This window comes from Ailuropoda melanoleuca, chromosome 15 (assembly GCF_002007445.2).
Source record: "Ailuropoda melanoleuca isolate Jingjing chromosome 15, ASM200744v2, whole genome shotgun sequence".
NCBI classification, from domain to species: Eukaryota; Metazoa; Chordata; class Mammalia; order Carnivora; family Ursidae; genus Ailuropoda; species Ailuropoda melanoleuca.
The window spans coordinates 23,154,994-23,182,989 of record NC_048232.1 but is presented as its reverse complement, the minus strand read 5'-3'; the positions used below and the strand labels follow the sequence as shown (position 1 = coordinate 23,182,989).

The following is a 27,996-nucleotide window of genomic DNA, read 5'->3' as shown; positions in this document are numbered from 1 at the left end:
AGCTGCCTGGCACACAGCTCCTGCCGCACTCCCTTGTCTGAAGTCAACCGGAGGGGGTCCCATCAGGCACAGGCACGACCCGTCCTGTATTTAGCAGGTGACTCAACTGCTGACTCAACTCCTGCTCGTGACTCCCGGGTGCTTATCAGAGGTCTATTGTGAGGCGCGCTGGCTGAGCCAGCGTTTAGGCAGCTCTGGTTTATGTACAAAATGATGTTTGTTCTGGGAGGGCTCTTCCTGAGAAATGATCCCTGGATTGTGCAGAAAAGTTCTCAAATGTGCTATAGTGCTGCACAAAAAAAAAAAACAAAAACAAAAAACTGGTTCCTGGACACAGCTCTTTCTTGTATAATGGTGAAACGCGTTGAAGGGTACAGCCAGCCACATAGTTTCAGGTCCAGAGAATTTACTACAAATCCATCCATTTCACAGATGAGGAAACTGAGGTCTGGAAAGTTGAAATGTTTTTCTTAAGGTTTCTCAGTTTTTATAAGATAAAAACAGAGAGGGAGGAAAACCATAAGAGACTCTAAACGATAGAGAACAAACTGAGGGTTGATGGAGGGGAGGTGGGGGGCGCAGGGGAACTGGGTGACGGGTATTAAGGAGGGCACTTGTTGTGATGAGCACTGGGTGTTGTATATAAGTGATGAATCACTAAATTCTACTCCTGAAGCCAATACTATACTACATGTTAACTAACTTGAATTTAAATTTAAAAATAAATAAATAAATAATAAGATTAAAAAAAATAAAAAATAAAAAAAAGAATAAAAAGAGAAAGAAAAGGTTTCTCAGTTTTTAGTAACTAAATGAAGTTTCAGAACCAGATTTCCTGGTTTTGAGCCTTTTCTCTCCATTTTTCTGTCTCCTAGTCCACCAGTAAGTAGAATTTAATATTCTACATAAGGACCTTTGTATTTAGCTGCACAGGTTGTGCACTGCACAACTCCAGGCGGTGGCATCATATAGACTAAGAAACAGGAGAGTGGATAGTGCCACTGCCCACACTGGACTTGTCCCATGCCGCTGACCACAGGAGACAGCTGTTTCCTGACGTTTGCATTTAAGTAGATTCTTCTGAGAATGACAATTTCCTCCCTAGAACTCAGCTGTTATTAAATAGGGATTGAGTTAGAAGTGGTTCACTGACTGACAGAAGAATCACCCCTTTCCTTAGAACATAACACATTCTTACTAGTCCTATTATGGGGCTTACTTTGCTCCTCCTTCAGGTGACTTATTTTGCAAAGTCCCTGGTTCTTGGTGTTAAGAAATCTTTGGCTGGCTCATGCTATCAGGCCTTCAGACATGGTCGGGTATGTCTCTCAAGGGGAGAGCACCCCCACTCATGAACGATAAAGTTGGTTCTCTGAAAAGATTAGTACACGCTAGACAAGGGTTCTCTCGAAGCAGTGGGAAGAAAGCAGAGCGAGGGGCCCAGGGAATCTGCATTCTTACCTGAGTCCAGGAGCCACCACGTGGATGGCTGGGAAAACGATCTCAACTCCCTCTTCCTCATCTCTTCATACTTCATCTTATTCTCAACTTGGATTCAATAACATCGTCTCACCATTCCTGCTGTCAATATTACATGATGTAAGCGCTTTGTTTTCTGTCGTATCTCATTCTCCAGCCAGAGGGGAGATCAGCCGGGCCCCTGATGTTCCTATCCCTTTGAATTAACAACTTCAGCCATGTTTGGATCTGTTATTGGGTCCACGGGATGGGATCAGATACTGAGGTCGCAGATGGAAGCAGAAGTCACCGGCAGAGCTTTGAAGAACGGCAGGAAACCTTCTAGACTCATGTGCAGACCTGTTAACGGCTCCCGTTGCCGAATGGAAAGGTGACAGTTTACCTGCAGTGACTCAAGAGGCACTCGTATAAAAACCTCTTTACCTATGACACCCCTCTGCCCTGTAGTGATACCTGGAGAGTCTGGGCCTTGGAAACCAGTTCAGTCTTTAAGAATGCCCCGGGGAGCGCTGGGGTGAGGGAGGCCCATGGGACTCAGGACCTCTTGGTTTAAGTAGGGTCCAGTTCCAACACAATAGGGTCTCACCCTGACATAAGTAGGGCAGCTACTGAAGGGACTGGGGGCTCCTGAAAGGGGAAACAAGAAAGCTCCAAAGCCCAGCCTCCCCCACATTTTGTAATTCCCCCAGAACTGGAAAGACTTTCAGATGCCACTGGCTGAAGAGGAAGGCCTGGTCCTGTTCTTCCTCCCATAGAAAAAGCTTCCCTACCATCTGCACATATTAATTTACTAATTTCAGGTTCGCTTGGCAATCTAAATTGTCGGTTCCCTCCTCCCCTCACGCGCTGAGGTAACAACCGAAGACCCTCCTTGCTCACTTGTATGCGAGAGTTTGAGAGACACACACACGGGGTGACCTCTGGTTCCATATTATTCCTGCCTGCTCTGCTATGCTGAACCCGTCAGGAGCCAGAACCTTCCAGGGGCTCTCGTACAGATAATGCTAGCTCGTCTTCATTTTTCAGTTTCAATTTTCATTGCTTTAATAGTAAGAGTGTTTTCTTCCTCTTCAGCCTTCCCCACCATGCCCCACTTGGCCACTTCCAACAAATTAGGTGAAGGATGAAAGATGTAAGAGCTGTGGGCAAATACAGCCAAATGAAAGGGAAAAAAAAATCCATCGACTAAAAGTCAATAGCTACACAAAATTTTCTTCTCTCACCAGCCATCCACAAAGAAGGAAGAGAGGGCAACATGAAAGCTTCGTAATTTCACTAAAAGGTTATTTCATAATGTGTCAAACCTGGGGGACTGAAAAGAATGTGTACTCTGAGCCATTTACCTTTGACTGCAATTTTCCCCTCATAGTGCTGAAGATGAGTTTCTGTGACAACCTTTTCCTCCTAAAACCACAATACTGAAATTGGAAAACCCCAGTAAGTTCCAATTAGAGTTTCCGACATTGCTGAATTCTCTAAAGATGAGCCCTCATGCTTGTCTTTATGATGATGGAAAAAGGAAAAAATAAAAAAAACAAAACTCTCAACTCAGACTTTGTTTTTGTCTCCCCGTGGGAGTGGATTTTGCTGCTTTGAGCCCAGGATTTCTGTAAATTCTTGAGATGAATGTGAGTCAGAAGCAGCAGGTGAGACAAAAGCTATTAATTCAAAGTGAGAGGAAATTAGGATTAAGGCTTAGATTGATTGATCCCTGTAACATTTTTCATTAGTATTAAAATCAAGCTAAGTAATACATCTTTTGGTGGGAATTTTGCCTGTGAATAATATTGAATTGAGAGCTTTAAATGGTAAGTAGTGGCAATGTCCAGTCATTAGTTCTGCTCCTTCTTCTAACAGTTAAAATATTTTCAAAGAACAAAATCCAAGATATAAAACAGATTAGAATCAAGCTCCTAGGATATGGTGGCATATCTTCCCAACTTGTACAATTGATAGCTCCCTTCTACTGGGGGTGAATGGATTTAGTTTTATCTCCCCATTAGCAATGGAATCTGAGAAACAATTAGAGGGCTATGAGGTAGGATTTGTTCCTCCTCCTTCCCTGTGAGGGCTGGAAGGTGGACACCTGGAAGCCTGAAATTTAATGACAGGTCTGGTGGGATGTGGAGTGCTTTATATAGTGAATAAAACGTTCATCCATCAGCTGACAGAGGAACATTCTAGGCAATTACTGTGCAGGTCAACAGTCTCAGCAGTGTTGCTGTCTGCCCAGAATGTTTGCATAATTATTTGTTTTATTTTATTGCATTTTGATTTCTTGTTAAGAAATCAAATCTTGTTAAGTTCTGGACCTAACACAGTTGAGACAAAGTTGGAAATCATATCTGTCATTCTCAACCCTGGTAGTGAATTATGAATGCCCTGGAGAGCTCTTATAGGCTCCTGTACCCAGAGATTCTGATTTCAGTATAACCTAGGAAAGAGCCTAGGAACCTGTGTTTTCAAAAAACACACAAAAACCAGAACAAAGTAACAAACTTTCCAGGTGATTCTAATGTGCCTACAGGATTGAGCGATTCTACATGAGATGTTTCGAAGACGAGGATCTTTAGCTCATTGCACTGAAACCAGCAGACCATGTGTTTATTTAGGATTAAAAAGGAACCACATTTCAAGAGTATGTATGAAATCTTCAAAAGATATCATCAGATATTATGCCTAAAAGGAATGATGCAATTAGACATTTTATAATATGTTAATGAAAAGCTCTCTATGCAAATGAAAACTTCACTTAACAACATGGAAGGCTTTGGGGGCACCTGGGTGGTTCAGCCATTAAGCATCTGCCTTCTGCTCAGGTCATGATCCCACAGTCCTTGGATTGAGCCTCGCATTGGGCTCCCTGCTCAGTGGGAAGCCTGCTTCTCCCTCTCACACTCCCCTTGCTTGTGTTCCCTCTCTCGCTGTCTCTGTCAAATAAATAAATAAAATCTTTAAAAATAAAACAAAACAAAACAAAACAAAAACATGGCAGGCTTTGGAACTCCCTGCATTTTATTTTACTTATAGTTTCTAAGAGTAGTTTTTAAGTGTAGGGATTTGAGATCTCTGAAAGTGTACTTTTCTTTGATGTGAAAGCTATGGACTGAATTGTGTGTCCCTCCCCCACCCCCAATTCATAGGTGGAAGCCATGACCCCCAATGTGATAGTGTTTGGAGGTAGATGAGGTCAGAAGTGTGGGTCCTAATCCGATAGGACTGGTGGTCCTACAAGAAGAGAGAGAAAGAGAGATCTGTGTCCATGCCCCAAGGAAGGGCCATGGGAGCACCTAGTGAGAAGAAGGTGGTCATCTGCAAGCCAGGAAGAGAGCTCTCACAAGAAATCGAATTAGCTAGAACCTTGATCTGGGACTTCCAGTCTCCAGAATTGTGAGAAAAGGAATTTCTGTTGTTCAAGCCACCCAGTGTATGGTATTTTGTTATGATAGGTGTAGCAGACTTAATACGATGCCAGCCCACCTATGTGATGGACTGGCCCGGCTTAAATACATGGTTGGCCGCTAGCCCCCTGTCCTTGGCAGAAGGCTGCACTGTCCCGGCCTCTGGACAGAGGCAGCATTCACCTTAGCTAGCATTTCAATTAATTCGCTGCATTAAAATAAAACAAAACACCCATGGGCAAGTAACAAGTATGCATGCAGCCTGTACAAGGACAAAGTAAAAAGCAAAATAGTTGATAAAGAAAATGAAGGCTAATAATTGGAATTTCTCCGTAGCCCCTTGTCTTCCTGTCTATGGGCAAGTAAGTAAGGGGTCACCTACCTGTTATCCCCAAAGACATTGCCTCATAGTGAGTAAAATCAACCTGTTATTCCAAGGTGGTTTGGGCATTTGTTTTCTTTTTGGATTTATTTATTTGAGAGAGAGAGAGAGAACAAGCTGGGGGGAGGGGCAGAGGGAGCAAGAGTCTTAAGTAGACTGCGCTGAGCTCAGAGCCCATTGCAGGCCTCAATCTCACAACCCTGAGATCAGGACCTGAGCATAACCGACTGCGTCACCCAGGCACCCCTTGGCATTTTTAAAACATCACAGTCTTTTTTCTTATCATCATAGCTATATATTCATTATCAAATGTCATCCTCATAGCAGTCCTAAAAATGAGATGTTATTCTCACCCCTTTTTCTATACAAGGAAACCAAACTTTAGAAAATCCTAGAAGCGCTCCTACTCACAGGACTAGTGCATTGCAGTACTTGGCTTTGAGTCCCAGCCTCGGCCCCCTGCCCTGACCTCCCGCATCCTATTGCAACTAAAGGCCAATCCCACAGCCCAGGCAGCCAATGCTTAATACACGGAATAGATGCCCTGGCCGTTTTTGCTCAGTCTTTTCTTAAGATAAAACATTCTCAGAATTTACACGTCTGGTATTTGCTTTGCAAATGGGTGTTGTCGCCCTGTTTTCCTCTTGGCACACAATTACATAGATGACCCTGAAATTGTGCTGTGACGTCAGAGACAGAATGAAATACTTCGCAAACAGCAGTGGGTAAATTTCATCTTCTCCCTAGCAACCTAGGGAAAAAATTCCCTACCTACCCTTTTTGAACTGATCTGATCATTGCCCTCAAAATACAGCAGCCAAAATCCTCCTAATACTCGGGTGAGGAAAAGTCCATTCTCGAAAAGCCTGATTACCCAGATGGAACAGAGAAATCTGGTACCGGCCTCCAAATATCAACAGTGCATAATTAGCAGCTGCTAAAATAATAGAAGTCAATTGAACAAAAATATGGCATGCTCTGGCTTCATTTATTAAATACCTTATGTTTCCAAACACTGCTTTCCACAGTGGCTGAAGAGCCTTGGAGGGGCATTTCAGCAAGTATCCCCAGGCCCCAAACACAAAGAATCACTTTGGACTTTTTGGACAAACTTTAAAAATGAGCTGTTACTACAGCCCACAAATGGGCACGGACATGACTATTTTACATGGGCCTGACCAAAACATGTATCCCTCAGAGGCAAGCTTTAAGTGGGCTGCCTTCATCAAAGACATCAGCAGCCTGTCTCCCTGGGAGACAGCAAAACCCCACATTTATCTAAATTATCTCGGTAATATGACAGAGTGATTGCTCACTAATGGTCAATAACAGTTTTCTTTGTCATTTTCCTAGTCATTACCTCCTCAGAATGAACTCCAGAATACAGCGCCCTGCGGTCCCTGACTGGAATGTTAATTTCCTCCTTCCATTTGTGGCTCGTTCCCTTGGACGTGTGTACTTGGCTATCACATTTCTGACATTTTTCGTTTTGTGAAAATGAATACCTGCCTGAGAAAGCCTGATGAATGCAGTGATACTTTCCAGGCAAACAAAAAATGCTGTTGGTTTCCCTCCCCATCGCCCCCCACCCGGTTGTGAATTCTTTCATCTGATAACGCACCCCGGCTGCGTGCTCAGCACGGGCTGGCGGGGGTGTCTGTTGGCTTGTGGGCTCCCTTTCTGTGGCTTTATCAAGCTCTGTCTCAGATTTTCATAGTTCAGACAATCCTCCTCCGAAGGTATGGAGGACACAGGAAAGCCGAACGCACGTGAGCGCCGATTCCACGAGGACGTTGTTGCAACAGCGTAAGTACAGCAGTCCCGGTCCTTTCGTAGGAGCGGGGTGACCAACTGTTTGTGTTATGTGTTTTTCTATCCAATAAAAGCTAGATCAGGCCTCAAAAAATGCAAAGCCCAAGCCAAAGGGAGAATGCTAAGAAGGCAGAACTTTCTTTTCTTCCAAATAAATAGAGCTGAGGATTTCTTTTTTTTTTTAATGAAGATTTAAAACTGCAGAACTGTCTGTATCGGGAAAGTAGGTCATTGTGGTTCGCCGGCCGCTACGCTGGGCAGCCCAGGAACAGGAGCCGAAACAATTAGCCAGGACCTCAGAACAGTATCTGCAGGAGCCGCTCCGGGCAAGCTGTGTCTGCAAGGCTCCCCATCCCCGCCCCCACCCCCACCCCCACCCCCATGCACAGGAAGTGAATGAAAGCACTGTAGAAATAAATACCCAGGAATATTACCACCATCCATTTATGTGCAAAGGGAGTGGTGAGTAATTCAGCAGGCTCCTTTGCGACCCAGGGCAATCTCCCCCGCAGGGCACCTCTGGTTGTTTTGACTATTTTTCTTGACTTAAAGCAACCATATGACCATTCTTTTCTGGGGCAGTCTCAACTTGAAGTGATTTGTCCATTCTACTTAAAAATACATATATGTTTTTCAGAATAAGCATCCTAATGTACCCTTGGGGACTTTCGGTCACTAAACTTAGAGGAAGCTCAGTGCAGCATTCAGATATAGGCTCCCTCCTGTCACTCATTGTCATCTCTCCCTGTCCTGCCTGGTGCATGTGGCAGGTCCCTTCACCTCACTCCAGAGAGCATGCGTATTTTCACCTGCCAATTAAAACCACATGCCCCATGGGCATCTCAAGGTATTTTATCCATAACAATGAACTTGATATTTTCCTTCTCAGACTAGTGTTATAGTCCATTTAATGTCACAAATCAGAAAACTAGCACAGTTGACCCTTGAATGACAATGGGTTTGAACTGCAAGGGATTACTCCTATGCAGATTTTTTACAGGACGGTACCGTAAATATATTTTCTCTTCCTTAGGATTTTCCTTTTTTTCCTTCCTTATGATTTTCTTTTTTTAAGATTTTATTTATTTATTTATTTATTTATTTGAGGGAGATAACATACGCTGGGGGAGGGGCAGAGGGAAAGGAAGAAAATTCTCAAGCAGACACCATGCTGAGGGGCGCCTGGGTGGCTCAGTCATTAAGCGTCTGCCTTCCGCTCAGGGCATGATCCCGGAGTCCTGGGATCCAGCCCCATGTCAGGCTCCCTGCTCAGTGGGGGACTGCTTCTCCCTCTCCCTCTGCCCCTGCCCATGTGCACTCTTTCTCTAATAAATAAATAAAATCTTTAAAATTAATAAATCTTTTAAAAAATAAAATAATTACAGAGTGTGGCTTTCGATTTTGCCTTATTATAAATATGTCCTCTATTTACTTCTTTGCCTTCCTCCCAGAATAGATGGTACGTTATTTGAAGCAGAACTGTGTCTAATATATCTTGTGTCCTGTGCAGCACATAAAGGAAATGACTAACACTATTTATGTGCTCAACATTAGCGGTGACGAGGGCCTATAAGCGTGGAACCCTAACCTGGTCATCACATGCAGATCCTAAGTTTAAGACCAAGAAGGTTTACCTCAATCTGCAGCACCCAATGCCACAAATGGGTGAGTCCTTAATGCTTCGTGAAATGCACAAGGAGGAACTGAATTGTGGTTAAAACATGGCTCGATGCGGAAGAATCCGAGTTTGTATTTAATAGAATAGTCACAATTTTGGGCTTTTTTGGTGCCAAACTAAATTTTATTCTAAACCTCTAGATATCTTGAAATAGTATCAACTAGAGAAAGTTTTCCTTCTCTCAAAAGAGTGTCCAGCAAAAATTGATTGATACGGTGTAGGCATAAGACCAAGCTATCAAGCAGCGTTTAGTTCACTAGAAGAAAGTAAATCCAAATGCTATGTTATTTGAAGAACTATCTTGCAAAAGAAAGAGTAAGAAAAATGTTTCTCTTTGCTATTTAAGTTAAAAGTAGAGTCAATAAGTGAATTGCATTACAGAGGCAAAGAAATGCATAAATGTATGTGTGAGAGAGAGAGACAGAGACAGAAACAGAGACAGAGGCAGAGAGAAAGAAAGAGACTGAGGAGACAGGAAAATAAAAAGAGAACTAGAAGAGAGATTGAGGTAGACGGTCTTATTTTCAAACTCCCTGTGCGGGAAGTAATAAATTCTGCCAATTAGTGGGAGATCACACTGGATGATAATTAAAGTCCTTCCAACTCCAGCTTCCATGCCTTCCATGTCTGGATGCTGACCTTACTCAGAAGGGAGGGGATGATTGGCAGAAATAATGACTCAGCTCCAAATAGAATCTTAATAGCAATTTTTGGTTGTCATAGCAATTCAACCTCCAGCTTTGGAAAAAATCCAATGGAAGCATGCAGACAATAAGTCTCCTTGAGTGCCCTTCAATCCAACAGGAGCAGTATTCTACACTACACCACAGACCCAAGGCTGACAAGTCATTGTAGAGTGTGTTGGTCGACTGGCACACACCCACACGGACTCGATTAAATACAAATGACATGAGCTGGGTCTTGCCAACAGCCCAGATTCACATTACCTTCTGTGTTACATGCCTGTGCTTTGAGATTCCACCGCACTTATGAAAAAATAAGTAAGATGTACCTAACGCAGTCTGTGAAGGTAAATTTATAGTCCTCCATGGCATTTGCTTTAAAACAATAGAAGAAAATTTGGAAATATGTTAGCTATACAATCAACTCATAACTAGGGTAAGGGCATAGTAAACCTGATAAATTTTAAAGAAGAGCACAACAAAGAAAAAAGCAGAAATCCAGTAGGGAAAACAAGAGCAGAGAGAAGTTACAAAACCAACCTTATCTCCGACGTGGTTTTTTTGGTTTTATTTGTTTTATTTTGTTTTGTTTTTTTACAATTTATTTTAGAGAGAGAGAACATGAGCAGGAGGGGCAGAGGAAGATGGAGAGAGAATCTCAAGCAGACTCTGCTGAGCTTGGAGCTTGATCTCGGGACCCTGAGATCAGGACCTGAGCCGAGACCAAGCATCAGACACTTAACAGACTGTACCACCCAGGGGCCCTTCCAATGACTTGTTCTAAAGCAAGCAGAAGATTCCTTGCGAGGAGACTTTATTTCTCTAATTCATCTGGCAAGTGCATTTTAATAGTCAGTGACACGTGTTGTGTGTGGGGGTGGAAATCAACTACTCGTGAACAGAAGACTGATTTGTGAAAAGTGCTTTTAAACAGCAAATGAACTTTTCAGTTATGAGAATATGCTTGTTAATCTCTTTAACAGAAAGATAACACGTGGCCCAGACACTGGCCTCTGCAAGTCCCTCTTTGTCTGCCTTTCATGGGTCAGACCCCTTCTCTAAGGGAGCACAACTGTTACTTATGGGAACACAGCATTGCCGTTCCTGGGAGCCCCTTGTGTTGTCGCTGCTGGCTTCGAGGTGGCCCAGGTGTCTTAGCAACCTTTATTTTCCAGAACTGACAAAGAGGAGTAGGTGATTCTCCTGCTGGCAGGTTGGGGTCAGCGGGACCTGTTGGCTAGAAGCTCACTGGTGACTGCACAGCTCATTCCTTCTCCTGCAAAGTTATAGCTTTAAGCAACAATTCAGGCAACTGGAACCCCCTTCTCAGTTGGCAGATGTTTTGGCAAATTATTTTTCTGCTGTATAGCTTAAGAGAAGTGGCAATGGCAGTTGGTTTCTACCTGGCATGTGGAGTTTCCTGTAGGGGAGAAACAAATCAAATGCAATTAGAAATTTTTTTTAAAGAGTATAGATTACAGTTCCAGGGCATAGCATTGCATAACCATTTCCATCCCTCACACAGTCTGTAGATCACACAGGACACTAATAAATGGCAAGAATACAATGCGTATTCTCTTGATAAATATTATGACCACTTTTTTGGTTTCAAATATGCTTTTTGCTGTGATGTGTATTCCATTATAAATCTTTATCTGTAGATGTAACCTTTTTAAAAAAATTTATTTGAGAGAGAGACGAAGAAAGTGAGTAAGAGAGAATGTGAGCGGGGAGAGGCAGAGGAAGAAGGAGACTCCCCACTGAGCAGGGAGCCTGATGCAGGGCTCGATCCCAGGACTCCAGGATCATGACCTGAGCCAAAGGCAGACCCTTCACTGACTGAGCCACCCAGGCGCCCCTAGAGGTAACCTTTTATCATAAAGAATACTTTGGATTTTGAAAAGCTGAATTTAGGATATTTTCTGAATTAATTGTTAAGACTAAATCTAGGATATGGCGCCTGCGTAGCTCAGTCAGTTAAGTGGCTGTCTTTGGCTCAGGCTGTGATCCCAGAGTCCTGGGATCGAGCCCTGCATTGGGCTTCCCTGCTCAGTGGGGAGTCTGCTTCTCCCTCTGCCTCTGGCCCTCCCTCCTCTGCGTGCTCTCTCTCTCTCAAATGAATAAATAAAACATCTTTAAAAAATAGACTAACTCTAGGATATTATTAGATATACTATGTGATTAAAGTTTGAGATAACCAAATCCCTTAATCAAGTATAGTTGTGTATTAAATAAGAATTTTGCATTGAAAAGACCAAAAACAAGCTAATTAATAAGTAATAGGCTTTGGTATTGACAGTATATACTTACAGTTTCAAACTATGAATTATAAATAGTAGACAACACAATTAACATATTTTGGTATTATCCGTTCTCTCAGGAGAAATCAACAGTAATAATAACCAACAGAGATTCTTTTCCAACATTCTTTTCTACAGAGGTCTAGAAATCTAATATCCAAAAGGAGGGTTCAGGTTGACAGAGTTCAGGACACACTACCCCGAAATACGGCACCTTGGCATAGCTAATATTTCAAGCTGAAGAAATTTGAGAAATGGCATGTGTTGGAAGGGCTTTCTGATTTTTCTCCGAAGCAGGTCGTAAACTGCTCAAGTGAGAAGTGCTCTCTCTTAAAGAAGCATCCTTGTCTTTGAAGACAGAGAGGAATCAGAACAACAGGACTTGCTAAGTTTCCCATAGTGAACCTCATACCTTTGTATAAAGATATTTTTCCTCCCCAACAATATTTTCTAACTGCTTGTTGTTCTCAGGGAAAATCTATTTATTTCCCCCATTTTGCTATTGCATTTGAGTTTCTTCTGTCACACAGCTAAGTGGATTTCCTTGTATCACCTGGGACTCCTTCATGTCACTGTCTGCTTTCTCCAGATGTATCATCACAGTAAGACAAGGAGCTTAGAGCAAGGTAGTTTATCACCCTCTTATTCCAGAAACCTATTTGCCTTTCCCAGAAAGTTTTTTTCTCTGTCCTTCCAGAAATGTTATAAGTGCATCCAATTAGTATATGTTTATAAATATTCCTAATCTTTTTTCATATAAAACAAGAAAATAACAACGAAGATCATACTGCTCTGAACCTTACTTTTCTTATTTAATGATAGGTCTTAGAGAGCTTTCCACACCAGTGCTTATAGAGTTGTTTCATTCTTTCTAAGAATAAATAACCAACTTTGTAAATTATGGGCAAGTTTTACACATTATTTTATGGTGATTATACTGATACGGTTTTCTGTCCTCTATATGGTAAATATTAATAATTTATAGTTTTTTGAGGAATGTCCATACTGTTTTCCATAATGGCTGCACCAATTTACATTCCCACCAAGATGGTATAAGCGTTACTTTTCTCCACATGTTCTCCAACACTTGTCATCTCTTGTTTTTCTGATAATAGCCATTCTAATAGACGTGAGGTGATATCTTTCTTTGCATGTAAGTATTTAATACTACATTTTTTCCAAGTATTTAGGATAATGTATTTCCCTCTGATAGATAGATTCATATTTATTTTTCTAGAAATACTGCAACTTCAATGTTCATTTCTGCAGTGTCCCAAGAGTGAAGAGCCGTTTTATTCCAGGGGAGAGTGGATTTGATGTGGTGGTTGTTTTTACCACTTTCTTTGCTATTTTTACTGCATTGTATTGCACTGAATGTTGTCTATATTATTTCTATGTTCTATAATTTATTTATAATACGTGGACCACATGTGGTCATTTTGACCTCATTCCGTGGATAAATAATAGGAAGATATATTTTGTCTTTTCAGAGTGTAGCGTTGGAGGTATACTAATTAGATATACCTCAGTGCATCTGACTTCTATATTATTGTATCAATTAAATTATCTCCATCCATTTTCAGGTTGTTTTACAAATGTAATTCAGTCTGATTTTTTCCAGGTGATCACTTCAAGAGAAGTGAAGTTTCATACTACTATTGTTTTTCTATCTTTCTCTAGATTTCTTGTATTTTGGCTTTATGAATATTGATGCCATGATATTTGGTGCTTAATCACAAATATGAAGTGTTGCTGCTGATGGAACCATTTGTCATTATATAGAGCACTTTGATTCACTCAGTGCCTGTTTACCCTGATTCATGCCCGTTCCTTTAGATTGCAACTTTGGCTTTCTTTTTATTTGAATTTTTCTGGTACATCTTTGACAAACTTAATTTTCAAACATTCTGAATCTGTTTTTAAAAAGTTATGTTTTTTCTATGCAAAATATCGTTAAATGTTGCTTTGTGATTCAAATTTACAATCCTTTTATTTTCTTTTATTGGGGAGTTCAGCTATTTGTGTTTCTTGATATAGTAAGAGTCTGTTTTTTGATGTGTTTCTTCATTTTTTCTTTGTTCATTTGTTTTGTTTCTTAAATTCTACATGAGTGAGATCATATGGTGTTTGTCTTTTGCTGACTGTCTTATTTCACTTAGCATTAGACTCTCTAGATCCATCGGTGTTGTTGCAAGTGGCAAGATTTCATTCTTATATATATATATATGTAATATGTATTTCTCATCTCTTCTTTGTCCATTCATCTATTGAAGGACACTTGGGCTGCTTCCATAATTTGGCTATTGTCAATAATGCTGCAGTAAACAGAGGGATGCATATATCCTTTCAGATTAGTGCCTTTGTATTCTCTGGGTAAATACCTCATAGTGGGATTACTGGATCATATGGTAATTCTATTTTTAACTTTTTGAGGGAAAAAGCATACTGTTTTTCCACAGTGGCTGCACCAGTTTGCATTCCCACCAATGGTGCTCAAGCGTTCCTTTTTGCCTCATTTCTCGTGTTTTGATTTTAGCATTCTGTTTTGACTTGTATCTTGTGGTTTTGGTTTTACCATTCTGACAGCTGTGGGATGGTATCTCATTTCTTTTTCATTGTTTGAATCAATAATTAAATCGTCATGAAATATATAATTTATAAAGACCTGTTTGAGAGTTTTATATGGGTTATGCTTAAAAGAAGTTTTCTCACTTTCCCTGTTTAGGGTTTTCAAAAATTTGAACAGAATTTCTTTCTGCAAATTTTCTATTTTCCCTTCTTTCAGCTTTCTTTAATGACCTGTACTGTTGTGTTTTCTAATTCTTTTTTTTTTTTTAAAGATTTTATTTATTTATTTCACAGAGAGAAAGACAGCCAGCGAGAGAGGGAATACAAGCAGGGGGAGTGGGAGAGGAAGAAGCAGGCTCATAGAGGAGGAGCCTGACGTGGGGCTTGATCCCATAACACCGGGATCACGCCCTGAGCCGAAGGCAGACGCTTAACCGCTGTGCCACCCAGGTGCCCCTGTTGTGTTTTCTAATTCTATCAAGGTAACTATTTGTACCCTTTCTAAAATATTAAAAAATAAAATGCAATTGTTTTCAAAGCATATACAGTTCCAATATATTTTTGTCAAAAATTGAAATAATTGCTGGAAATTGAAAAAGTATCTTGCTATCCTTCTTTTAGAAAACACATAATCCAGGGGCACCTGGGTGGCATAGTCAGTTAAGCTTCCGACTCTTGGTTTCTGCTCAGGTCATGATCTTGGGGTCCTGGAATGGAGACTCTAGTCAGGCTCTGTGCTCAGCAGGGAGTCTGCAATTCTCTCTCACTCTCCTTCTGCCCCTTACACTCGTGCTGTCTCTCTCTCAATCTCTCTAAAATAAATAAATAAATCTTTAAAAAACAGAAAGAAAACACATGATCTGTTTTCCACTTTTTCACGGCATTGGATATTGCTAAGAAAAAACATAAGCCCAACGTGTGTGTGTGTGTGCGTGCACATGTGTATGTATCCTATCTGAATTATGAGGATTCATCCCCCAAATTTTTCTGGGATCTCATTGTTTATCGTTTTGGATTAGTTTCTCATGGAATGCAACATGTCCTTTATTATAGACTCAAATCTAATTTGACTTATCCGAAGTTTTCTTAAGCTATATTTTAAAGTGCTTTGTAGTAGTCCTTAGGGATCCGCGAATATTGCAGTTCCCATTCATAGTACCTACATGGCTCCATAGGAGCATTGAACTTCCCTTCCCATTTGAAATTAACTGTGGCTCTCTGACTTGCAAGGGGCCAAGAGAATGTTCATGCAAGTGGCATGTGGTATTTCTACTGGAAATTTTAAGAGCCATTGTGATATGTCTTCCTTCCTTCTGGTTATGGAGACTTAGGACATTCCAGATAACAGTAGTTCCTTCAGCTTGGCTTCCTAACTAGGGATGTCATGGAGCAGGCTCAGTCAACCTAAAAAAGATACATAACCTTTTATAGATTGTGAAATAGAGAAACCAAGGCATGGTGATTTGCCCCCAAGGTCACACAGCTGGTAAGTGGCGAGCCAGAATTCAAACCCAGACAAGCAGGCTCTAGGGTCCCCTTTCTTCATTAATATAGCACATTCTCCCTCTTGGATTTGGTGGTGACAAAGACTCTCTCCTTGACTAAACTTTAGACGGGCTTCTCTGAGCCTGTTCCTCAACTAGGCCTTAACCTTAGCCTGTAAAGACTTGAACAGAGACTAGTTTGTAGTTTCTAACAGCTAAAGGCTGTATCCCTAGGATGACTCTAGCCCTGCTTAAGGTGCCTGCCTGAGAAAACTCAGGGCTGCCAAATGAACTGACTGTTGCAGCCAACACGTAAGGATAGGGCCCTGCCTCCCAGGTTCTGCTGGAAGGTGGGAGCTTGACTTTGATAAGCACCAGTGAGCAAATCCAGGTAGGTTCCCATAGACCAAACCCTCTCTTCCCACTTGTAATTTGTCACTTCTCTGACTCTACTGAGACCCTGCTTTCCCCTTCCCTTCACCCTCATTTTCCCTGAAAAATGCCCAGTCACTGTACAAATCAAAGTTGAGTTCAGTTCATGCTAGGCTCTTGTCCTTGCTACAATAGTTATTACTGATTAAAATCAGCTCTTGCTATTTTAACTAGTGCCCGCCTTTGTTTATCTTTGACAGCCATCCATATGATTCTTCATTCAATTTCAATTCCCTTGCTTCTCCTGGGTGTCAAACCCAATCCAGACAAGTGTCCAGCACTAACATCTGTTCCCATTGTTTCAGACAGTGGATGAAGTTCTTGTCTCAAGAGATGTGCCAACATGTTGGAGCTCCTGCACCCTTTGCCGGAGAGACACAGCTGTAGGCATTTTTGCCCTGCATTTCCTCAAACCCAAATATGACTTTGCCTCATAAAGACCATCTTTCTACTTTATTGTTTGGGACTATAGCTGTCTCCTAGATGAAATTTATATTTTTACATTCAATTCTCTGTGATTTTTAGAGTGATTTATAAAAGGAAAGGAGGCAACACCGTTTTCAGTCTGCCATTTTAAAAGTGAAATTTTGGATTTATTTTTAAGATTAAATTCACTAATGAAACAGATCCAATCTAAAGACTTAATAACCTTAGATTTATTGAAATCACAATGTTGGCGTAATACTGAAGCTTTTACGCATTAATAGAGCTAAATCATCTCCACCATAGGCGGATCAGGTGGAGATCACCAAACACAATAGCCTGAAAGGTTCAAATTTGTCGCATGGAAAATATCATTATGGTCTGCAGTGAGAGAATTTTTTTCAGCTAGCCCTACTTGCAGGCCATTACTCTTCCCACTGTAAGGAGTTTAAAATGACCCATAGCAGAAAATGCTCGGAGCTGGAGAAAAAGCAGCTAGTAGCTCCCTACAACTTTTCCTGGTGTTAACCTTTAAAGGGGAGGAAGTTACAGATGTTTTCAGAACATCCTGGAGGGAAGTTAGACTCCCTTACCAATTAAGTCTCCGGGATTGGTCAAGGGGTAAGATCGGTGGTCTCAAGCGAATATAGTTCACTAGAAAGGCTGTATGGAGCACACAAACAAGGCTTGATAACAAGAAAAACCAAGTAGAGTCAAAATTTCAATGTTCCAAGGAGGCACCAGGAAAAACAACTCTTATCTAATTTAGTCACGGCGGGTTTGGTTGCTGCTTTCAATATGCCAGATTTCCCCATGTAACATTTTTCTGCTTATAATCTTACCAGTTCATTTCTTCACCCATTCACTTATTTATTCATCAAATAGTAGGTAGATTACTACCGATAAATAGAGCAGAGGAGAATTTTCATCCAAATCAATTTCTCCCAATGAATATGGACTTCCAGACTTGGAAACAACTTAATTCTCCAAACCAGCCTCTAAGGAACAATACAATATACCTATGTTTTAATATAACATTTTATAAAATCGATAACCATTCTGCTTTTTATTTTTTTTTAAAGATTTTATTACTTATTTGAGAGAGAGAGAGAGAAAGAGCACGAGCAGGGGGAGGGGCAGAGGGAAAAGGAGAAGCAGACTTCCTGCTGAGCAGGGAGTCCACTGTGGGGCTCAATCCCAGAACCCCCAAATCACAACCTGAGCCAAAGGCAGACGCTTAACCTACTGAGCCACCCAGGCTCCCCCATTTCATCTTTTAAATATACCATTAAGAGTAGGGATGATGACCTGTGTTCCTTTTCCCTAACCAACACCTAGTGTTACGTATACAGCAGACCCTCCATTAAAATTTGTTAAAAGAAAAAAAAAACACGTTATATATATTTTATAGGTAAACAAGAGTTTATCATGGCACATATCAACCATATTAATTGAATAAGGAATTACTGTGTTGGAGGTGTTGCTATGATAAATCATAGTTGCACTAGCAAGAAAGCAAATAGTATATCTAAATAGCTAAGAGAGGTAATCATTTATCCACATAGGTGTCAGGGTGACATTATCCATTTATTAGCAAATTAGTTATTTGTCACATTCAAGGAAACCAAATATTTTCTTATATTCCCAAAGATCGGACAATAAACTTCCTTCCATGAATGCTTTGAATCTGTAAAAGTACTCATTAGTTTGAAGTGTCAGAATTCTCTGGAAACCAATTCAAATAGCCTTGCCTGTCAGCAAGGTGACAGAACACATTTACTTGCTCAAATGCCCTAGATACCAATGTCAGCTAGCAACACATTGCTAAAGCCCCTGGCACAAAATTCCTAAGTAAAATAGTCCACCGAAAACAAAATTGATGAATATATTACTTTTCATATTCAGCTTTATCAAAAATTTTGGTTTTAACTTGAAAATATGCTATTCTAATGAAAGTTCTTGGTTGCAGAAAACCCCAGAAATGGTGGGATGAAATATACTAAGAGGAGGAAGAGTTACTGAAATGATATTAGGAAGTATGTAAGGAAGTCTCAAGGAAAGGAAATAAAGTTGAGTGTCATGAAAACTATACTTCAAATCTGGCAAGTCAGGAACCATGTCCCGCCCTTCGCTCCTCCTGGGCTCTCTCTTCTTCTCTGTGGGTGGGATTCTCCGGCCACATGGTCTCTCTTCTTCCTGTTCGGTCTCCGTACCTCACCTACAATTTCATCGTTGCACGTTGACTGCCCCCGCTTCCTCTTGCTTCGATTCCCTTTTACCGTAAGTGGTTGTGGCTAGCCTTGGTGACCTTTAATTTCTGACTACAACTTCTGGTCTCTTAGTCAAATTGTTGATAATCAGAGAGTTAGACGGTCTGGCTATCCAAACTACTTGGCTTTTTTGAGGTCAGTCACTCATTCCAGGTCCACCTGGTTAAAACTACATAAAATATGAGCCCTCTTGCCTGAGCTGGGGCTGGGGGGTGATGAGGCAGCTTGAGGCGAGGGGCACTTTCAGCTCCGCCTACCACACGCACCAACGGTTCCAGGTTTTATTTATTTATTTATTTAAAAAAGATTTTCTTTATTTATTCATGAGAGACAGAGAGAGAGAAGCAGAGGGAGAAGCAGGCTCCCAGCGGAGCAGGGAGCCCTAGGCAGGACTTGATCTCAGGACCCTGGGATCATGACCTGACTGAAGGCAGATTGAATTCAGGCTTCCCATTATCTTTGTCCTGTCATCTAGTCACTCATTTTCACTAAGTACTTACTGAAGATCTGCTATGAGGCAGACACTGTGCTGTGGGGGGAAAACGATTTTCTTTTTTTTATCTTCTTCATTGCTCAGGAGAAGATAATGTTTAGATTCTGACACATTAAGTCATAATTTAACAAATGGAAGACACCAAGGAAGTGATGATATTGTAAAAATGCCTTTCCTCAACCTAAGTATGCTTATTTGTCATGAGACGTGATCTAAGTTGTGGAAGAAAGATGCTTGGAATCCAAGGAAAGCAGGCCTTGACCCCAGACTGACCCTCGCCAACGAAACATGTAAATTCTGGCAAATCAGTTCAACACACTTCCTCAGTTTTCTCATCTCAAATCGGGCCACATAACATCTGTGGTACATCTCTCACAGAGGGTAAAAACTTAGATTTTTTGGATGTGCAATGATAAGACTTACTATTACTTGTCTAAAGGTTTCCAAAGAAAGACATTTTGGATTTGAGGGAAAAATCTGACTGTGCCCTGCCCCCTTCCCCTCCCCCATCATGTTGTTTGCATTTATTTATTTATCTATTTATTATTTCTAGTATTTTTTTTATTGAAGTCTAGCTGACCCACAATGTTACGTTAGTTTCAGGTAAACGGCATAGTGATCCAACAACTCTACTTATCTCTGCTCGCCGCAAGTGTAGCTACCATCTGTCACCATAGAACGTGATCACAATACCACTGACTATACTCCCTATGCTGTGCCTTTCTTCCCTGTGACTTATTCATTTCATAACCAGAAGTCTGACCCTCCCTTTCTCCCATTTTGCCCGTACTACCACCTCCCACCCCTCTGGCAGCCATTGGTTTGTTCTCTGTATGAATGGGTCTGTTTCTGCTTTTAGTTAATTTATTTGTGTTTACTCATTGGTTTTGTGTTTTAGATTCCACATGTAAGTGAAATCTTATGGTATTTGTCTTTCTCCATCTGACTTATTTCACTTAGCATTATATCTTCTTGGTCCATCCATGTTGTCGTAAATGGCAAGATCTCATTCTTTTTTTATGGCTGAATAATATTCAATTGTATATATATACCACATCTTTATCCATTCATCTATGGACGGACACTTGGGTTGATTTCATATTTTGCCTATTGTAAATAATACAGCAATAAACACAGGGGTACATATATCTTTTCAAATGAGTGTTTTCCATTATATTGCTTTTAAAACATGGTTGGAGGGCGCCTGCATGTCTCAGCTGGTTAAGCGTCTGCCTTAGGCTCAGGTCATGATTTCAGGGTCCTGGGATTGAGTCCTGCATCAGGCTTCCCACTCAGTGGAGACCCTCCCCTGGCTCGTGGTCTCTTTCTCTCTCACACACTCTCTCTCAAATAAATAAATAAAATCTTAAAAAAAAAAAACATGGTTAGAGATCAGGGTGTGGGTGTGTTTTTAGTTGTCTCATTTTAAGGCTTCTGATGTTCAACATGGTGAAATCTTTGTATACACTAGTTGATTTTTTTGAAAATCCCTAAGAAGAAAAAAAGTGCAGCGATTTCTTAAATAGTAATAAAATTAGCCCAGTTTTTCAGTTTTTCGAAAAGCATGCAGATGGATATAGGCAGAATTGCCTGGGAAAAAACCTTACAAAAATCTGCAGTATCTGTCCAGCACTTCTGTGTCGTTGCACTCGGACTCTTTCAAAATCACAGAACCACCCAGAGTCTGAGAAAACTCCATTATTTTCCAGGCCAGACAAAAGAAAATGAATTCCAACTGAGGCCAAATACATTTAAGCAAAGCCTACGACAGACTCTCTGAAAGTACTTATTTATATCGAATGCTAGAATTCCTTAGAAATCTCACCCTGAGGAGCAGAAGCCACTCCATGAATTAGTCTAACTCTTGCTTTCAATAAGACCCATCAGTTTGTTCTATCTCCTAGTTCCGGTTCTCTGTGTTCTAGAACATTCTCCCTCAAACTCCCTGCCTCTCTCACTCTTGGCCTTCACTGTCTTGGGACAAATGCCTCATCTCTCAGGGTCAGGGTCAGCCCCCCCCCAGCCCCCTGCTCTCTGATAGCATCATTTTCAAAACTGTAATCATTCTTTGTTAACTGACAGTTGCCCTAGGGCTCTGGCCCCTGGGAGAAACCTTCCTCCCCTGCTGTTGCGTCCTAGAGCTTAATGCAAAGCCTGGACACACCTGGAGCTGGGCCTTGTATGGAAACTGCTCCTGAAGCCCTGACTTCAGCTTAGAGGACAGAGGAGAAGGACGCGCCTCCAGGGGTATTGTGCATGGAACGTGTTTTGTGATTCTCTTTCCTTTGGAAAAGGGAAATTAAACGCACACCCTCTGTGTTTCAGCTTAGATGTTGTGATTGGTTTAAAGTACACGATGAATCAGACAACTGGTCTGAAAAAAAAATGTTTTAATCTGTTGGGAGGAGAGCCTGGTGATGAAGGCGGACTCTCGAGACAACTTCCAGAGCCCGAGTCTTGCTAATTCACTCACCAGCTTTGCTAACGTGGGCACGTTGCTTAACCTCTGTGTCTCAGCGTTTTCACCCATAAAACGGGGAAATAACTGCATTCATCTTCCACTCTGACCAAGGGCTCTTTCTAAATCACAGATTTGATCCTGTCTCTTCCTTTAAAACAAAAAGAATCAGTTCCTCCACAAGGCAAAATGGCCCTTCTTGAGCTTCCCTTGGCTCCCTTCCAGCCCCGTTTCCTGCCCCCGCGTGTGGATTCCCAAGTACTCGTCCATTCAGTGAGTACGCATGGGCCTTGTACTGCCGGGGATTTCTCAGCGGAGCGCGTGGCACGCGGCTATGCTGTGTCGTGGGCCCAGTTTGCATTATATTGACTCTAAGAGTCCTGATCAGTGTCGGAGAAATACAGAAGTCAAAAAACTGAAAGATACAGTATGTCACACAGGCAGCGTTCTAGGACAAGAAAGTGGGTAAAGAAAGAGAGGCTGGCAAGGTAGGAAGACATTTATTCTTTTACACTGGATGGTCAGTCCCACCTGCCCCTGTGGTTAAATAGGAGCAGAGACCTGCAGCAGACACGTGGAGAGGTGGGGAGTCCTGCAGAGCCTTCAGCACAGAGGCAAGAGCAGAGCCAGGCAGGGGAAGTCAGTGCCTGCCGGTTTGAGGATGAGAAAGACGTGTGGGGGCTGAGCCTTTGGGCAGCCAAGGGAGGAACCCAGGCAATGAGGTCAGTGATGCAAGAAAGGGCCAGATAATTCAGGGCTTCCTAAACCACCGTGAGGACTTTGGATTTCGTACTCACAAAACCACAGGCAGGTGTTGAGTGAGGAGTATCATTATCTGATCGGGTTTTAGCAGGTGCATGTTGCTGCTGTTCTGAAAAGAGCCTTCGCAGAAGCAGAAAACCCAGAGGTGAGCACCATTGTCTAGACCAGAGATGTTCTTTCATGGCTGCTGGGCTCCAAGCTTCTCAGGGGCAGGCTCTGTGTCTCATTTTCCTGTATTTTTCTCCAGCTCCTTGCACACAGCCCTGCGGAGACTTGGCCTCCAAGAAACATTCGTTAAATAAATGCTTCCATTCTGTTGCAGATGTGTTCCTCCCATCCAGCATGCTCTTTCCGCCCCAGTGGGCAGCTCAGCCTTCAAAACGGCTCAGACATGGTTCTCTTCAGCAACCTAGTAAGACCTTCCCGTCGGATTCTCTGGGGAGACCTGGGGAATTAGTCGGTTTGAAGAGCGTGGCAGGTGATCCTAGTGCGTAGCCAGGGTTACACAAGGAATCACGAGGAGGGAACAGGGAAAACAGTTTTCAGAATGTGTCTGTGTCGGAGCACAGAGAGGCGCAGTGTAGACGCCGCTCACTGTAAGCTCAGATTCCTTTCCCTGGAGAGGGGTCAGGGTAACACCTTGACCTCTTGTTTCAGTCAGCTGTGCACATAGCTGCGTCCTGTTTGCCAGAATGACAGGGTTGGTTGATGTCAGGTGAGTGGTAAGAAGACCGAGTCCATTGCCTCAAATCTTACTGGGATCAGGTAATACTTAATTAGGAGTAAAACTGAGAGCTGGAAAAAAATGGTTTTGTGAAATAAGTGAGTCTATTTCTCCCTTATTTCGATGATCTTAAATCTATGAGGCCTCCGCCTTGGTCTAATTTAAGTAGACGTTTTTCTCTTAAAGGGTAAAGAATGTTTCTGGGATGCCACACATAGAACTTGAAGCTTGATCAGTGTTTCTCAAAGCAAGGCTTGGGGACTTCCTGCATCCGGGCCTCCGGGTAGTTGATATAATGTGGTTCGGGCCTCACCCGGGATAAATGAATAATCCTCGTGGTGGTGTTTGAGAATCTGCATTTTAATTAGATGTTCCTTATTTATATGGCCTCAGGGTGTTTTTCAAAGAGCCATCCCCTCTTGAGAAATTGCCCTTGGTTTTTTGGTTTTTACAATGCCAGAGGCATCAGGAGATGCTTTGTCTTCCTTACATCCCGAGAAAAGTGCGTGCAAAGAGCAAGCCCGTTTCTGAGGACTGTGGCCGTGCTGGACACGCAGCAGCCCCGAGAGCGGACTTGCGGCTGTCAATATGTGAAAGGAGACTATTCCCATGCCTTAATTTGTCATTTGAATACTCAACAGGCATTCGTTCCGTTTCACAAAGGAGAGAGAATCTATGCTGCTTGACTTAGTAGCACTCTGGACAGGATGGACTTGTTTGAGCAAGACCTGAGGGTGTTCTCTGGAAAAACTTCAGAAATCGACACGGTCCCAAGACAGGAGTAGGTAAAACCAGCATGGTAGACAGGGTGTAGACAATGGCCCCCCAGAAGCAACTCAAGGCCGCAAAGCTAGTCCTCTCCTAAGTAGGCAGAAAGCAGAAATCGCACTGCAGAGATTCTCCTTTCGCTGAGATAAACCCTGACTGTCCACGGACTGGCTCTGCTCTCGAGGAGCAACGAGAGGCCGCAGCAGCGGCGGCAGCAGCAATGGGAGGTTGGGTTGTTATGTAACAAAAATGCAACCAAGTACATTTTAAAGATCTCACTGGCTTTATTCATCGATTCCTGAATCGAGCAGCATCCCTTCTAGAAAACAGAGGGGAGCTCCAAAGGGCTACAGAAGAGGAAAGATTTTTAAAGATAGAAAGTGGAAAAAAGGAAATGATTAGCAAAGAATCTATTGTTTTAGGCCAGGTTGCCCTCCTGAAGAGAATGGAAGGGGGCTACCAGTAAACTCCCTGGTGCTGAGCGGGAAATTGCTACCGCTGACTGGTTACAGATTGCATGTCTGGGGCGTTGAAACTGCAGCTGGGTTAGGTGTTAAGGCTTGGTTTACTGACTTGGGGCTGTAACCGAAGTGACACCATTGCCATTCTGGGCCTGTGGTTTTCTTTTTGACAGGGTGCACTGCCTACCCCTCGCTAGCAGAAACCCCTGGAGGAAAGCAAGCAGCCTTGTCTTTTAAAAAATGAAAAGGGGCATTTCTCTTTTTTTTTTAATTTTTAAAAATTTTTTGTTGATTTATTTGAGAGAGCACGAAAGAGCACAAGCAGGGGGAAAGGGAGAAGCAGACTCCCCCGATGAGCGGGGAGCCCGATGCGGGGCTCAATCCCAGCACCCTGGGATCATGACCTGAGCCGAAGGCAGACACTTAAACTGCTGAGCCACCAGGAGCCCTGAAAAGAGGCATGTCTTGTCACACAAGCCCTACGTGAATTCACATGGTTCGGGTTTACAAGACTTTAGAATCAAATCCACAGATTGCAGATGAATGCTTGTGAACAATGGCTTCCTTGTCACGAGTTGAGGACTGGGAGAAAGAACAACCTATGATTGGCCACTGGCTACCTGAGGCCACTTCCAGAGACTGGAGTGACAGGCAGCTCCACTGTTCCTGAGCTGCATGGTGCAGAGTCCTAGGCCAGTCGCATGGGCGAGTACCACATTTTCAATGCTTCAGATTCCATGCATTGAGTAGGCACTCCCTGAATACCCGCTACCGGGACTGGGGTAGCAGTTGGCAGGGAGACAGAGCTCCCTTCCCAGTCAGCCAGCTGCTGTCTGTTTTTCACGGACTGTTTGTCAGGATCTGTTCTGGGATAGACACAGCCTCACAATTTGTGGTGCCAAGACTTGATCTGAAACCAACTGGAAAGGAACCAAACAGGTGGTAAATATCCAGGTGTTTCTGGAGTTACATTGCTATCACTGGCGTTACCACCAGAGAGAAGGAAACTTGAGGTTAAACCGTAAGTTGTTCATAAAAAGGTCAGATGCTGGAGCAGAAAGCCTGATGAGTGGCTTGTTCAAATTAACCCAATCTGGGTCATTTAAACAGACCTTAAAGATCACACACAGAAGTTCTACAGAACACGTGGGGATATACTAGTGTAACTTTTATTGGTAGTTTAAGTTGTTTAATTAGTATAAATTTTCCTTTAAGATGAAATGCATCAAAGGATAAACAGATTGCTGTCAAGTGAGTACATTCAATAAATTGGCGTACTTCTTAACGTGAGCCACGCACGCAGAACATCTGCTCGCTTAATTAATCCGATGGTTTTTATCCATGAGGTCGTAAATGGCATGAGAACTGATTCAGAGTTGATTCTGAAAACACCCAGTTCTGTTACAGCATTGATTTTTATTGTCCACTCTCTTACAGGAGAATGTCATCACCCTTTATTATCCAGATATTGTGTCCAGACCTGCAAAATCCTCAAAGGCTTCATTCAAAATATAACATCAGGAATGCATCTGTCGGGGAGAAAGACTTTCCTGTCCCTTTTAGGTCCTAGGTGGACTAAGAATCAAATTGACAGGAGACAGGTAAACGGGAGAAAATCAAATTTAATTGTGTATGTACGTACCAGGAATCCACAGAGACATGGAAATTCCTAGGATAGTCAGGCAGAATGAAGTATGTATGTCATCCTGAAATAAGGAGAAGGGGGTAGAGGTCTGGGACTTCAAAAGGGAAGGAATGCAATTCACAGGAAGATGGGAAAGAATGAATGTTTGGGAACCAAGCGTTTGCTGGGCCCTCAGAAACAATGGGACATGAAGGACTTCATTCAATCCCACAGGTGTTGCTGGGTTCTTTCCTGTTTACCACACCTCCTTCAGAATATAATGTGGTTCTCTCTGGGGCTAGGTCCCTGTCCTCTATCTAAATTCATCTAGGCAGTCCAGGGGGAGGTAAAGATCTTTTCCTGATTCTGCTGGGTTTTGACTGCTTTTTCACTCAAAATCATCTTCATGCCAAAGCAACCTGTCTTGGGGTGGCCTGCCCTGGGCCCCAACACAGACACAGAAGTTCAAAGTAAAAATATAAAAAACAATGCCACCGTGAGTCAAAGCATCTATACTAACAGTTACGTGAAATGAAATTGAAAAATCTTGGTAAGACCTGACCCGTTGGGTGCCTCTTTCATGAATCCTGCCACCTGACCTCTGGTTCTTTTCTTCTCTTGCCCGGGGGTTGCCAGTCAGAGCAGCAGGACTTGGGGTGATCAGAGAGAAGGAAGTGTACTTCGAGAGCAAAGTGAGTAAGGTGACCTGGATAGAGAACAGGGATCCCCTGCCTTGGGAAGGCGGGGACCTCTAACCTTGTTACCTTTTCCTAATCTACTACCTCCGACCAAATTCTGTTTCTGATTGCTTAATTGAAACTCCCAAACACCTGTTTTCCTTTATCCTGTAAATTCCTAGTAAATTTATTGGCTCTTTGTCTAAAATGTATAAAAATTACCTGCCTTGGCCATTTCTCTAGGTCTCAATCTCATTATTGGGCCTCCATGAGCATGTTATAAAACTTTGTGGTTTTTTTCTCCTGTTAATCTGTCTTAGGAATTTCTCTCTCACAGTTTGAAGGCTGGCAGTCCACGATCAAGGCGCTGGCAGATTCAGTGTCTGGTGAGGGCCCCTCTCCTGTTTCATAAACAGCGGTCTTTTTGCTATAACCTCACATGATGGAAGGGGCAAGGGAGCTCTCTGGAGTCTCTTTTGTAAAGGCACGAATCCTATCCATGAAGGCTCTACCCTCATGACCTCGTCACGTCCCAAAGGCCCCACCTCCAGGCATTACCACATTGGGGATTAGGTTTCAACATAGGTATTTTGGGAGGACACAGACAGTCCAATGTCAACTGCCCATCTGATATTTTGTCTTACTGTCTGACCTTTTCCAGGACAGTGATACAAGAAGTTTGCTGTGGGAGTTTCTCACAATTGGAACTTCTTCATGGAGCTAGAAGCTACCATTCACATAGTGGTTACAACATGTGGCAACTCATAGGTGCTTCGAGACTCTTTTAGCAGAGTATTTCATCGAAAATACAAAAGGACCCACATAGGTTATTCATGTACCAAGAAAAAAAAGACCCGTATACACATGATAAAAATTACTATGTTAGGGGGCGCCTGGGTAGCGCAGTCGTTAAGCGTCTGCCTTCGGCTCAGGGCGTGATCCCGGCGTTCTGGCGTCGAGTCCCACATCGGGCTCCTCCGCTGAGAGCCTCCTTTTCCTCTCCCACTCGCCTGCTGTGTTCCCTCTCTCGCTGGCTGTCTCTCTGTCACATAAATAGATAAAATCTTTAACAAAAAAAAAATTATTATGTTAGTAATCGTAGAAGTGCAAATTTTCA

The 27,996-nt window shown here is 42.4% G+C and overlaps 1 protein-coding gene across 1 annotated transcript; it reads left to right on the top strand.

Annotated features, from left to right (window-relative positions):
* The first annotated feature begins 1,697 nt into the window (after positions 1–1,697).
* LOC117796470 lies at positions 1,698–27,759 on the top strand. The gene is made up of 6 exons (XM_034644368.1): positions 1,698–1,849; positions 6,980–7,068; positions 8,629–8,739; positions 26,016–26,179; positions 27,200–27,265; positions 27,541–27,759. Exons 1-6 carry the CDS (start codon positions 1,698–1,700, stop codon positions 27,601–27,603), a joined length of 645 nt encoding a protein of 214 aa, XP_034500259.1. The 3' UTR covers positions 27,604–27,759.
* Positions 27,760–27,996: the final 237 nt, after the last annotated feature.